This window comes from Somniosus microcephalus, unplaced genomic scaffold (genome assembly GCF_052327205.1).
Source record: "Somniosus microcephalus isolate GS21.2 unplaced genomic scaffold, FLI_Smic_1.0 unresolved_chr7, whole genome shotgun sequence".
NCBI lineage: Eukaryota > Metazoa > Chordata > Chondrichthyes > Squaliformes > Somniosidae > Somniosus > Somniosus microcephalus.
The window spans coordinates 9,968,191-9,980,431 of NW_028225185.1; the positions used below are offsets into that span (position 1 = coordinate 9,968,191).

A 12,241-nucleotide genomic window follows, 5' to 3' on the forward strand; every position below is an offset into this window, starting at 1 on the left:
CCCCTCGCCTCCCAGGACCCCACCCCTCCAGGAGGGGAGGGGAGTGTCTGTGAGCGGACCAACACCCTCCGAGGGCCCCCCACTCCCACTGGCTTCACTCCGTGCCCAGGGGCCCAGTCCCTCAGGCTTCACTCCACGCCCAGGGGCCCAGTCACTCAGGCCTCACTCCCAGCCCCGGTCTCTAAGACCTCAGGCCCAGTCCGGGGCCTCGGGCCTCACCTTGGCCGCGTTGATGTTGCCCTGCTGCACTTTGTGTCCCGACTCCCGCTTCACGTTCTGACCTGAGGAGACAAGAAGAGAAGAAAGACATGAGCTGAGGGGGGTTAGGGAAAGGCCTGAAACCCGGGTGTGGTATTTGGAAGCGGCCTGAAGCCCGGGTGCGGTATTTGGAAGCGGGCCCGGCCGGGCCGACACTCACTCAGCACGAACACCTGCCGCCCCAACATTGTCCACCTCGTTTCTCCTTTTTCTCCTTCTTCTTGCTCGAAGCTTCTGCACAGCCGCCGCTAACCCGCTCGCTTGACCGACAGCCGCCTTTAGCCAATCCCCGCTCAGGGCGCGCCGCTTCGGCCAATCAGCGGAAGCGCGGCTCTCAGGCTTCGGCCAATCAGCGCGCCGGGAAGGCGGGTCCAACCTCACCGCTCCCTCTGCAGCCACGTGGGGTGGCGCCGCCTGATGGACAGCCCAATCTCGGCCAATCGGCTCCACGCCTCCGCGCAGGTTGGGCCAATCAGAGTCGGGAGGCGGGACCGGTGGTCACGTGGGGGCTGGCGCTGCGGCAGGCCTCGTGCGCCGACCGTTGCGGATGGGGAGGGGGAGGGGGAGGGCTTCCCGGCGGCCCCCGCGGTCGCGCCACTCTCGCAAGGGTTTTCGGGAATTGTGGTTCAGCGGCGATTTGTAGTTTAATGAGGAATTAAAGTTCAATGGGGAAATGTAGTTCAATGGGGAACTGAAGTTCAATGGGGAATTGTAGTTCAGCAGCGATTTGTAGTTCAATGGGGAATTAAAGTTCAATGGGGAATTGTAGTTCAATGGGGAATTAAAGTTCAATGGGGAAATGTAGTTCAATGGGAAATTGTAGTTCAATGGGGAATTGAAGTTCAATGGGGAATTGAAGTTCAATGGGGAATTGTAGTTCAATGGGGAATTGAAGTTCAATGGGGAATTGAAGTTCAATGGGGAATTGTAGTTCAATGGGGAATTGTAGTTCAAGGGGAATTGTAGTTCAATGGGGAATTGTAGTTCAATGGGGAATTGTAGTTCAATGGGGAATTGTAGTTCAATGGGGAACTGTAGCTCAATGGGGAATTGTAGTTCAATGGGGAGTTGTAGTTCAATGGGGAATTGTAGTTCAATGGGAAATTGTAGATCAATGGGGAATTGAAGTTCAATGGGGAATTATAGTTCAATGGGGAATTGTAGTTCAATGGGGAATTGTAGTTCAATGGGGAATTGTAGTTCAATGGGGAATTGAAGTTCAATGGGGAATTAAAGTTCAATGGGGAATTGTAGTTCAATGGGGAATTGTAGTTCAATGGGGAATTGTAGTTCAATGGGGAAGTGTAGTTCAATGGGGAATTGTAGTTCAATGGGGAATTGTAGTTCAATGGGGAATTGTAGTTCAATGGGGAAGTGTAGTTCAATGGTGAATTGTAGTTCAATGGGGAATTGTAGTTCAATGGGGAATTGTAGTTCAAGGGGAATTGTAGTTCAATGGGGAATTGTAGTTCAATGGGGAATTGTAGTTCAATGGGGAATTGTAGTTCAATGGGGAATTAAAGTTCAATGGGGAATTGTAGTTCAATGGGGAATTCTGCTTCAATGGGGAATTGAAGTTCAATGGGGAATTGAAGTTCAATGGGGAATTAAAGTTAATGGGGAATTGTAGTTCAATGGGGAATTGAAGTTCAATGGGGAATTGAAGTTCAATGGGGAATTGTAGTTCAATGGGGAATTGAAGTTCAATGGGGAATTGTGGTTCAATGGGGAATTGTGGTTCAATGGGGAATTGTAGTTCAATGGGGAATTGTAGTTCAATGGGGAAGTGTAGTTCAATGGGGAATTGTAGTTCAATGGGGAATTAAAGTTCAATGGGGAATTGTAGTTCAATGGGGAATTCTGCTTCAATGGGGAATTGAAGTTCAATGGGGAATTGAAGTTCAATGGGGAATTAAAGTTAATGGGGAATTGTAGTTCAATGGGGAATTGAAGTTCAATGGGGAATTGTTGTTCAATGGGGAATTGAAGTTCAATGGGGAATTGAAGTTCAATGGGGAATTGTAGTTCAATGGGGAATTGTAGTTCAATGGGGAATTGTAGTTCAATGAGGAATTGTAGTTCAATGGGGAATTGTAGTTCAATGGGGAATTGCAGTTCAATGGGGAATTGTAGTTCAATGGGGAATTGTAGTTCAATGGGGAATTGTAGTTCAATGGGGAATTGAAGTTCAATGGGGAATTGAAGTTCAATGGGGAATTGTAGGTCAATGGGGAATTGTAGTTCAATGGGGAATTGAAGTTCAATGGGGAATTGAAGTTCAATGGGGAATTGTAGTTCAATGGGGAATTGTAGTTCAATGGGGAATTGTAGTTCAATGGGGAAGTGTAGTTCAATGGGGAATTGTAGTTCATTGGGGAATTGTAGTTCAATGGGGAAGTGTAGTTCAATGGGGAATTGTAGTTCAATGGGGAATTGTAGTTCAATGGGGAATTGTAGGTCAATGGGGAATTGTAGTTCAATGGGGAATTGAAGTTCAATGGGGAATTGAAGTTCAATGGGGAATTGTAGTTCAATGGGGAATTGTAGTTCAATGGGGAATTGTAGTTCAATGGGGAATTGAAGTTCAATGGGAAATTGTAGTTCAATGGGGAATTGACGTTCAACGGGGAATTAAAGTTCAACGGGGAATTGTAGTTCAATGGGGAATTGTAGTTCAATGGGGAATTGTAGTTCAATGGGGAAGTGTAGTTCAATGGGGAAGTGTAGTTCAATGGGGAATTGTAGTTCATTGGGGAATTGTAGTTCAATGGGGAATTGTAGTTCAATGGGGAATTGAAGTTCAATGGGGAATTAAAGTTCAACGGGGAATTGTAGTCAAAATGGGGAATTGTAGTTCAATGGGGAAGTGTAGTTCAATGGGGAATTGTAGTTCAATGGGGAATTGTAGTTCAATGGGGAATTGTAGTTCAATGAGGAATTGTAGTTCAATGGGGAATTGTAGTTCAATGGGGAATTGTAGTTCAATGGGGAATTGTAGTTCAATGGGGAATTGAAGTTCAATGGGGAATTAAAGTTCAATGGGGAATTGTAGTTCAATGGGGAATTGTAGTTCAATGGGGAATTGTAGTTCAATGGGGAAGTGTAGTTCAATGGGGAATTGTAGTTCAATGGGGAATTGTAGTTCAATGGGGAATTGTAGTTCAATGGGGAATTGAAGTTCAATGGGGAAGTGTAGTTCAATGGGGAATTGTAGTTCAATGGGGAATTGTAGTTCAATGGGGAAGTGTAGTTCAATGGGGAAGTGTAGTTCAATGGGGAATTGTAGTTCATTGGGGAATTGTAGTTCAATGGGGAATTGTAGTTCAATGGGGAATTGTAGTTCAATGGGGAATTGTAGGTCAATGGGGAATTGTAGTTCAATGGGGAATTGTAGTTTAATGGGGAATTGTAGTTTAATGGGGAATTGAAGTTCAATGGGGAATTGAAGTTCAATGGGGAATTGTAGTTCAATGGGGAATTGTAGTTCAATGGAGAATTGTAGTTCAATGGGGAATTAAAGTTCAACGGGGAATTGTAGTTCAATGGGGAATTGTAGTTCAATGGGGAATTGTAGTTCAATGGGGAAGTGTAGTTCAATGGGGAAGTGTAGTTCAATGGGGAATTGTAGTTCATTGGGGAATTGTAGTTCAATGGGGAATTGTAGTTCAATGGGGAATTGTAGTTCAATGGGGAATTGTAGGTCAATGGGGAATTGTAGTTCAATGGGGAATTGTAGTTTAATGGGGAATTGTAGTTTAATGGGGAATTGAAGTTCAATGGGGAATTGAAGTTCAATGGGGAATTGTAGTTCAATGGGGAATTGTAGTTCAATGGGGAATTGTAGTTCAATGGGGAATTGTAGTTCAATGGGGAATTGTAGTTCAATGGGGAATTGAAGTTCAATGGGGAATTGTAGTTCAATGGGGAATTGAAGTTCAATGGGGAAGTGTAGTTCAATGGGGAATTGTAGTTCAATGGGGAATTGTAGTTCAATGGGGAATTGTAGTTCAATGGGGAATTGAAGTTCAATGGGGAATTGTAGTTCAATGGGGAATTGTAGTTCAATGGGGAATTGTAGTTCAATGGGGAATTGTAGTTCAATGGGGAATTGAAGTTCAATGGGGAATTGTAGTTCAATGGGGAATTGACGTTCAACGGGGAATTAAAGTTCAACGGGGAATTGTAGTTCAATGGGGAATTGTAGTTCAATGGGGAATTGTAGTTCAATGGGGAAGTGTAGTTCAATGGGGAAGTGTAGTTCAATGGGGAATTGTAGTTCATTGGGGAATTGTAGTTCAATGGGGAATTGTAGTTCAATGGGGAATTGAAGTTCAATGGGGAATTAAAGTTCAACGGGGAATTGTAGTCAAAATGGGGAATTGTAGTTCAATGGGGAAGTGTAGTTCAATGGGGAATTGTAGTTCAATGGGGAATTGTAGTTCAATGGGGAATTGTAGTTCAATGAGGAATTGTAGTTCAATGGGGAATTGTAGTTCAATGGGGAATTGTAGTTCAATGGGGAATTGTAGTTCAATGGGGAATTGAAGTTCAATGGGGAATTAAAGTTCAATGGGGAATTGTAGTTCAATGGGGAATTGTAGTTCAATGGGGAATTGTAGTTCAATGGGGAAGTGTAGTTCAATGGGGAATTGTAGTTCAATGGGGAATTGTAGTTCAATGGGGAATTGAAGTTCAATGGGGAAGTGTAGTTCAATGGGGAATTGTAGTTCAATGGGGAATTGTAGTTCAATGGGGAAGTGTAGTTCAATGGGGAAGTGTAGTTCAATGGGGAATTGTAGTTCAGTGGGGAATTGTAGTTCAATGGGGAATTGTAGTTCAATGGGGAATTGTAGTTCAATGGGGAATTGTAGGTCAATGGGGAATTGTAGTTCAATGGGGAATTGTAGTTTAATGGGGAATTGTAGTTTAATGGGGAATTGAAGTTCAATGGGGAATTGAAGTTCAATGGGGAATTGTAGTTCAATGGGGAATTGTAGTTCAATGGGGAATTGTAGTTCAATGGGGAATTAAAGTTCAACGGGGAATTGTAGTTCAATGGGGAATTGTAGTTCAATGGGGAATTGTAGTTCAATGGGGAAGTGTAGTTCAATGGGGAAGTGTAGTTCAATGGGGAATTGTAGTTCATTGGGGAATTGTAGTTCAATGGGGAATTGTAGTTCAATGGGGAATTGTAGTTCAATGGGGAATTGTAGGTCAATGGGGAATTGTAGTTCAATGGGGAATTGTAGTTTAATGGGGAATTGTAGTTTAATGGGGAATTGAAGTTCAATGGGGAATTGAAGTTCAATGGGGAATTGTAGTTCAATGGGGAATTGTAGTTCAATGGGGAATTGTAGTTCAATGGGGAATTGTAGTTCAATGGGGAATTGTAGTTCAATGGGGAATTGTAGTTCAATGGGGAATTGAAGTTCAATGGGGAATTGTAGTTCAATGGGGAATTGAAGTTCAATGGGGAAGTGTAGTTCAATGGGGAATTGTAGTTCAATGGGGAATTGTAGTTCAATGGGGAATTGTAGTTCAATGGGGAATTGAAGTTCAATGGGGAATTGTAGTTCAATGGGGAATTGTAGTTCAATGGGGAATTGTAGTTCAATGGGGAATTGTAGTTCAATGGGGAATTGAAGTTCAATGGGGAATTGTAGTTCAATGGGGAATTGACGTTCAACGGGGAATTAAAGTTCAACGGGGAATTGTAGTTCAATGGGGAATTGTAGTTCAATGGGGAATTGTAGTTCAATGGGGAAGTGTAGTTCAATGGGGAAGTGTAGTTCAATGGGGAATTGTAGTTCATTGGGGAATTGTAGTTCAATGGGGAATTGTAGTTCAATGGGGAATTGAAGTTCAATGGGGAATTAAAGTTCAACGGGGAATTGTAGTCAAAATGGGGAATTGTAGTTCAATGGGGAAGTGTAGTTCAATGGGGAATTGTAGTTCAATGGGGAATTGTAGTTCAATGGGGAATTGTAGTTCAATGAGGAATTGTAGTTCAATGGGGAATTGTAGTTCAATGGGGAATTGTAGTTCAATGGGGAATTGTAGTTCAATGGGGAATTGAAGTTCAATGGGGAATTAAAGTTCAATGGGGAATTGTAGTTCAATGGGGAATTGTAGTTCAATGGGGAATTGTAGTTCAATGGGGAAGTGTAGTTCAATGGGGAATTGTAGTTCAATGGGGAATTGTAGTTCAATGGGGAATTGTAGTTCAATGGGGAATTGAAGTTCAATGGGGAAGTGTAGTTCAATGGGGAATTGTAGTTCAATGGGGAATTGAAGTTCAATGGGGAATTAAAGTTCAACGGGGAATTGTAGTTCAATGGGGAATTGTAATTCAATGGGGAATTGTAGTTCAATGGGGAAGTGTAGTTCAATGGGGAATTGTAGTTCATTGGGGAATTGTAGTTCAATGGCGAAGTGTAGTTCAATGGGGAATTGTAGTTCAATGGGGAATTGTAGTTCAATGGGGAATTGTAGGTCAATGGGGAATTGAAGTTCAATGGGGAATTGAAGTTCAATGGGGAATTGAAGTTCACTGGGGAATTGTAGTTCAATGGGGAATTGTAGTTCAATGGGGAATTGTAGTTCAATGGGGAAGTGTAGTTCAATGGGAAATTGTAGTTCAATGGGAAATTGTAGTTCAATGGGGAATTGTAGTTCAATGGGGAATTGTGGTTCAATGGGGAATTGTTGTTCAATGGGGAATTGTAGTTTAATGGGGAATTGTAGTTTAATGGGGAATTGAAGTTCAATGGGGAATTGAAGTTCAATGGGGAATTGTAGTTCAATGGGGAATTGTAGTTCAATGGGGAATTGTAGTTCAATGGGGAAATGTAGTTCAATGGGGAATTGTAGTTCAATGGGGAATTGTAGTTCAATGGGGAATTGAAGTTCAATGGGGAATTGTAGTTCAATGGGGAATTGTAGTTCAATGGGGAATTGTAGTTCAATGGGGAATTGTAGGTCAATGGGAATTGTAGTTCAATGGGGAATTGAAGTTCAATGGGGAATTGAAGTTCAATGGGGAATTGAAGTTCAATGGGGAATTGTAGTTCAATGGGGAATTGTAGTTCAATGGGGAATTGTAGTTCAATGGGGAAGTGTAGTTCAAGGGGAATTGTAGTTCAGTGGGGAATTGTGGTTCAATGGGGAATTGTAATTCAATGGGGAATTGTAGTTCAATGGGGAATTGTAGGTCAATGGCGAATTGAAGTTCAATGGGGAATTGAAGTTCAATGGGGAATTGTAGTTCAATGGGGAATTGTAGTTCAATGGGGAATTGTAGTTCAATGGGGAATTGTGGTTCAATGGGGAATTGTGGTTCAATGGGGAATTGTAGTTCAATGGGGAATTGAAGTTCAATGGGGAATTGTAGTTCAATGGGGAATTCTGTTTCAATGGCTGGTTTTCATTGCATATGCACAAAAGTGAACTTGCACTTATGTACACTTGCACCATGTGGTAAACCACTGTTATACCTGTCTGTATGTGTATGTGTATTCCACTAGGTACAGGTCTGGACATGCCTCGGCTGACTCCTCCCACTATTCCAGGTATATAAGTGACTACCTCCCAGTCCCTTAGTATTCTGGACGGGTCGACCACTCGAGACTAGACCTTCATTCTTTAGTTCATAAAAGCCTGGTTGTTACTCGCTTAACCTCAGTCTTTTGAGTAATTGATGGCGCATCAATTTTATTAACTAAATTTTTTATAATGGAGAAGATCCTCACACCAGCATGCCTGGACCTGGACAGTCGGGAAGCGGACACTTCCACCAAGTTTGCTCACTGGCTCATGTGCCTCGAGGCATTCCTGACTGCCTCCACTGCGGTCGTAACGGATGCGAACAAACTGTCTGTCCTGATCTCCAAGGTGAACCACCGAGTGTACTCAGTCATCCGGGATGCGACCTCGTACACAGCCGCCCTCCAGCTCCTCAAGACCCAGTACACGCGCCCTGTGAACGAAGTATACGCTCGGCACCTCCTGGGGAGTCGCAAAAAACAACCTGGGGAATCGACTGAGGAATACCTCCAAGCACTGTCCGTGCTTGGCCGGGCCTGTGGGTGTAAGGCGGTAACGTCCACTAAGTACACGGAGGAACTGATCCGGGATGCCTTCGTAGCGGGCCACAGGTCCAACTACACCCGACAGCGACTGCTGGAGCAGAGTGACCTCACCCTCGACAAAGCCTCTGAAATCGCACTAACGCTGGACGCAGCCTACCGGGGCATGGATGCCTACTCCTCTGCACCGTGGACGCCGCGGGGAACGACAACCTGGGACATGGTAGGACAGCCCCATAGCACCGTGCCACCCCAGCCACAGCCCAACAATGGCCCAACCACCGCAGCAGTGTCCCAAAGCCAGACAGCAGCATCCCAAGGCCAGAAATGCTACTTCTGTGGCCAGGCCAAACACCCCAGAGCGCGCTGCCCGGCGAAGACTGCGACCTGCTCGGGCTGCGGGAAAAAGGGACACTACGCTAGCGTCTGCAAGGCCAAAGCCACCCCGAACGCCAGCAGCGCCGCATGTGGGCCATGCGAGCCGCCATCTTGGGCCCCCAACAGTGCCGCGTGTGGGCCGTGCGAGCCGCCATCTTGGGCCTCCCCAGCCATGTGCGAACCACCGCAGCAGCAGCCAACTTGGACAACTCCAGCCACATGGGAATCATGGACGCCGCCATCTTGGACACCAGCCGGGACGCAGCAGGCCGCCAACCCCCCCCATCTGATACCCGCAGCGACACACCGACCCCTACGCTGGCCTCTGTTACGCTGGACCAAACGAGGCCACACCAACTAGCTCGGTCCAAAATGGATGTTAAGGTAAACGGCCATGCAATAAACTGCCTTTTTGACTCCGGGAGCACAGAGAGCTTCATCCACCCTGACACGGTGCGGCGTTGCTCTCTCCCAGTCCTGCCTGCGCACCAGCGGATTTCTATGGCCGCCGAGTCCCAGTCAGCGGACATTGGCGGCTACTGCGTGGTGACACTAGTAGTAGACGGGACTGTGTTCAATAATTTTAAACTCCTGGTCCTGCCCCAACTTTGCGCTGCCGTTCTACTGGGGTTGGATTTCCAGTGCCACCTCAAAAGCGTTACGATGGCGTACGGTGGCCCCCTCCCCCCACTCACAGTCCGCAGCCAGCAGCCTCCAAATTGCCCGCCGTGCACCAGATGCAACCTCTCCACACTCAGAGTCCCCCCCCCACTGTTTGCTAACCTCACCCCCGACTGTAAGCCCATCGCCACAAAGAGCAGGCGATACAGTGCCGGGGACAGGGTTTTCATCAAAACCGAAGTGGAGTGGCTCCTGAAGGAGGGGATTATTGAGGGCAGCTCCAGCCCCTGGCGAGCCCAGGTTGTGGTCGTTAAGACCGGCGAGAAACAACGCCTGGTCATCGACTACAGCCAAACAATAAACCGCTACACCCTGCTGGACGCCTACCCACTCCCCCGCATAGCTGACATGGTCAACCAGATCGCGCAGTACCGCGTCTTTTTGACCATTGACCTGAAATCAGCGTACCACCAGCTCCCCATCCGCCCCGAAGACCACCAGTATACTGCTTTTGAGGCAAACGGCCGCCTCTATCACTTCCTTAGGGTTCCCTTTGGCGTTACCAACGGGGTCTCCGTCTTCCAAAGGGAGATGGACCGGATGGTCGATCAAAACGCGCTGCAGGCCACTTTCCCTTACCTAGACAATGTGACCATCTGCGGCCATGACTTGCAGGACCATGACGCAAACCTCGAGAAATTCCTCCGCACCGCCCAACTCCTGAACCTGACATATAACAAGGAGAAGTGCATATTCCGCACAGACCACCTCGCCATCCTTGGCTGTGTTGTGGAACACGGGGTCATCGGTCCCGACCCGGACCGGATGCGTCCCCTTATGGAACTCCCACTGCCCCACTGCCTAAAAGCTCTGAAGAGGTGCCTAGGTTTTTTTTCCTACTACGCCCAGTGGGTCCCCTACTATGCAGACAAAGCCCGTCCGCTGATCAAATCCACCTCTTTTCCCCTGATGGCAGAGGCCCGCTCGGCCTTCCACCGTATCAAGGAGGACATTGCCAAAGCCACCATGCACGCAGTGGACGAATCCATCCCCTTCCAGGTGGAAAGCGATGCGTCCGACTTTGCTCTGGCCGCCACCCTTAATCAAGCGGGGAGACCTGTGGCATTCTTCTCACGAACCCTCCAGGGCCCGGAGACCAGACACTCCGCGGTCGAGAAGGAGGCCCAGGCTATTGTGGAGGCTGTGTGTCATTGGAGGCACTACCTGGCCGGAAAACGATTTACCCTGCTCACTGACCAGCGTTCAGTTGCTTTTATGTTCAACAACAAGCAGAGGGGCAAAATCAAAAATGACAAGATCTTGAGGTGGAGAATCGAACTTTCCACCTACAATTACGAGATCTTGTACCGGCCTAGGAAGCTCAATGAACCCCCAGATGCCCTATCGCGTGGCACCTGCGCCAGCGCGCAGATCGATAGGCTGAGGGCCCTCCACAATGACCTCTGCCACCCGGGGGTCACCAGGTTTTTCCACTTCATCAAGGCCCGCAACCTGCCTTACTCCATCGAGGAGGTCAGGACCATGACCAAGAACTGCCAAGTCTGCGCTGAGTGCAAACCGCACTTTTATAGACCAGACAGAGCCCACCTGATAAAAGCCACTCGCCCTTTCGAACGCCTGAGCGTCGATTTTAAAGGGCCTCTCCCCTCCTCCGACCGCAATGTGTACTTCCTCAACATCATTGACGAGTACTCCCTTTTCCCGTTCGCTATCCCCTGCCCGGACATGACCAGTGCCACGGTCATTAAATGTCTGAACAGCCTCTTCACCCTGTTCGGTTTCCCCAGCTATATCCATAGCGGCCGGGGCTCATCGTTTATGAGCGACGAACTCCGCCAGTACCTGCTCGCTAGGGGTATAGCCACAAGCAGGACCACCAGTTACAACCCCCGGGGGAACGGACAGGTGGAAAGAGAGAATGCAACAGTTTGGAAGGCCGCCCTACTAGCCTTAAAGTCTAGGGGCTAGATTTTCAGTTGCTTGCGCCAGCAGTTAGCGCCTTAAGAGAAGTGATTTCCGGGTGCTATGCGTGTAGCGCCCGGGCGCAGCGCAGTTTGCGCCTCGCCCCACATTAAGTTGGCCGTTAGCGCCGGCGCAAAGTTTAGCGCCCGCCCGGATGCGCGCGCAGAAAATGGCGTCACATCCTCGTGCAACGCCCTTTGGCCGCCCCGATTCCAAACTTCAGTCGGACCGCCCCATTGTGCGGCTGGCGGCCGGAGCGTTTGAAAAAAGGAATGCAACACAACCAGCGCGGGCCCCGGGGGGCGCAAATTAAAGGGGACGTGCCCTCCAGTATAAAGGCCAGCCATTTTTCAGCAAACACTCTAGTGCAACGCATTTCTGGACACACAACAAGGAGGATAGCTAACTGGTTTCAAGCGGCAACAGCTCAGGTATTTTTGGACTCAGGCCAGAGCGCTGCAAGTGGCCTTTTGGAAATTTGAGTGTTTGCCAGGATTTGATGGGGGTTGCATGGGGTGCCAACGCGGAGCTGCAGCGCCATGTCCGTAGGGCTCGCAGACGCATTGTGAGAGGGGCAGCCCTGGCTAGAGGCAGAGGGGGCTACAGGCGTCGGCCACGTAGGCCTTACCCAGTCAGGCTATACCGCCAGCAGCGCTCCTACCTAAACATGAGTGCCGCGCGATGTGTTAGAAGGCTCCGATTCCGAAAGGAGGTGATTGCAGAGATCTGCCACCTGCTTCGCAGAGATCTGCGGCCAAAGCTCAGGTGCAGGACGTCTCTGTCGGTGGAAGTGAAGGTGACGGTGGCATTGAACTTCTATGCCACCGGCTCCTTCCAATCCGCTGCTGGGGACATAGCAAACATCTCCCAGTACGGCGCGCATCGCTGCATCCGCCAGGTGACCGAAGCACTGTTCA

General features: G+C 47.9%; 1 protein-coding gene across 1 annotated transcript in view; it reads right to left on the reverse strand.

Annotated features, from left to right (window-relative positions):
* Nucleotides 1–559, reverse strand: part of cct3 (chaperonin containing TCP1, subunit 3 (gamma)) — a 23,321-nt gene extending 22,762 nt beyond the window's left edge. Inside the window, exons 1-2 of the mRNA XM_085978261.1 lie at nt 419–559; nt 220–281 (exon numbers count right to left, since the gene is read on the reverse strand). Of these exons, the coding sequence (XP_085834387.1) occupies nt 220–281; nt 419–446 (90 nt within the window). The 5' untranslated portion in view covers nt 447–559. The remainder of the gene's footprint in view (nt 1–219; nt 282–418) is intronic.
* Nucleotides 560–12,241: the final 11,682 nt, after the last annotated feature.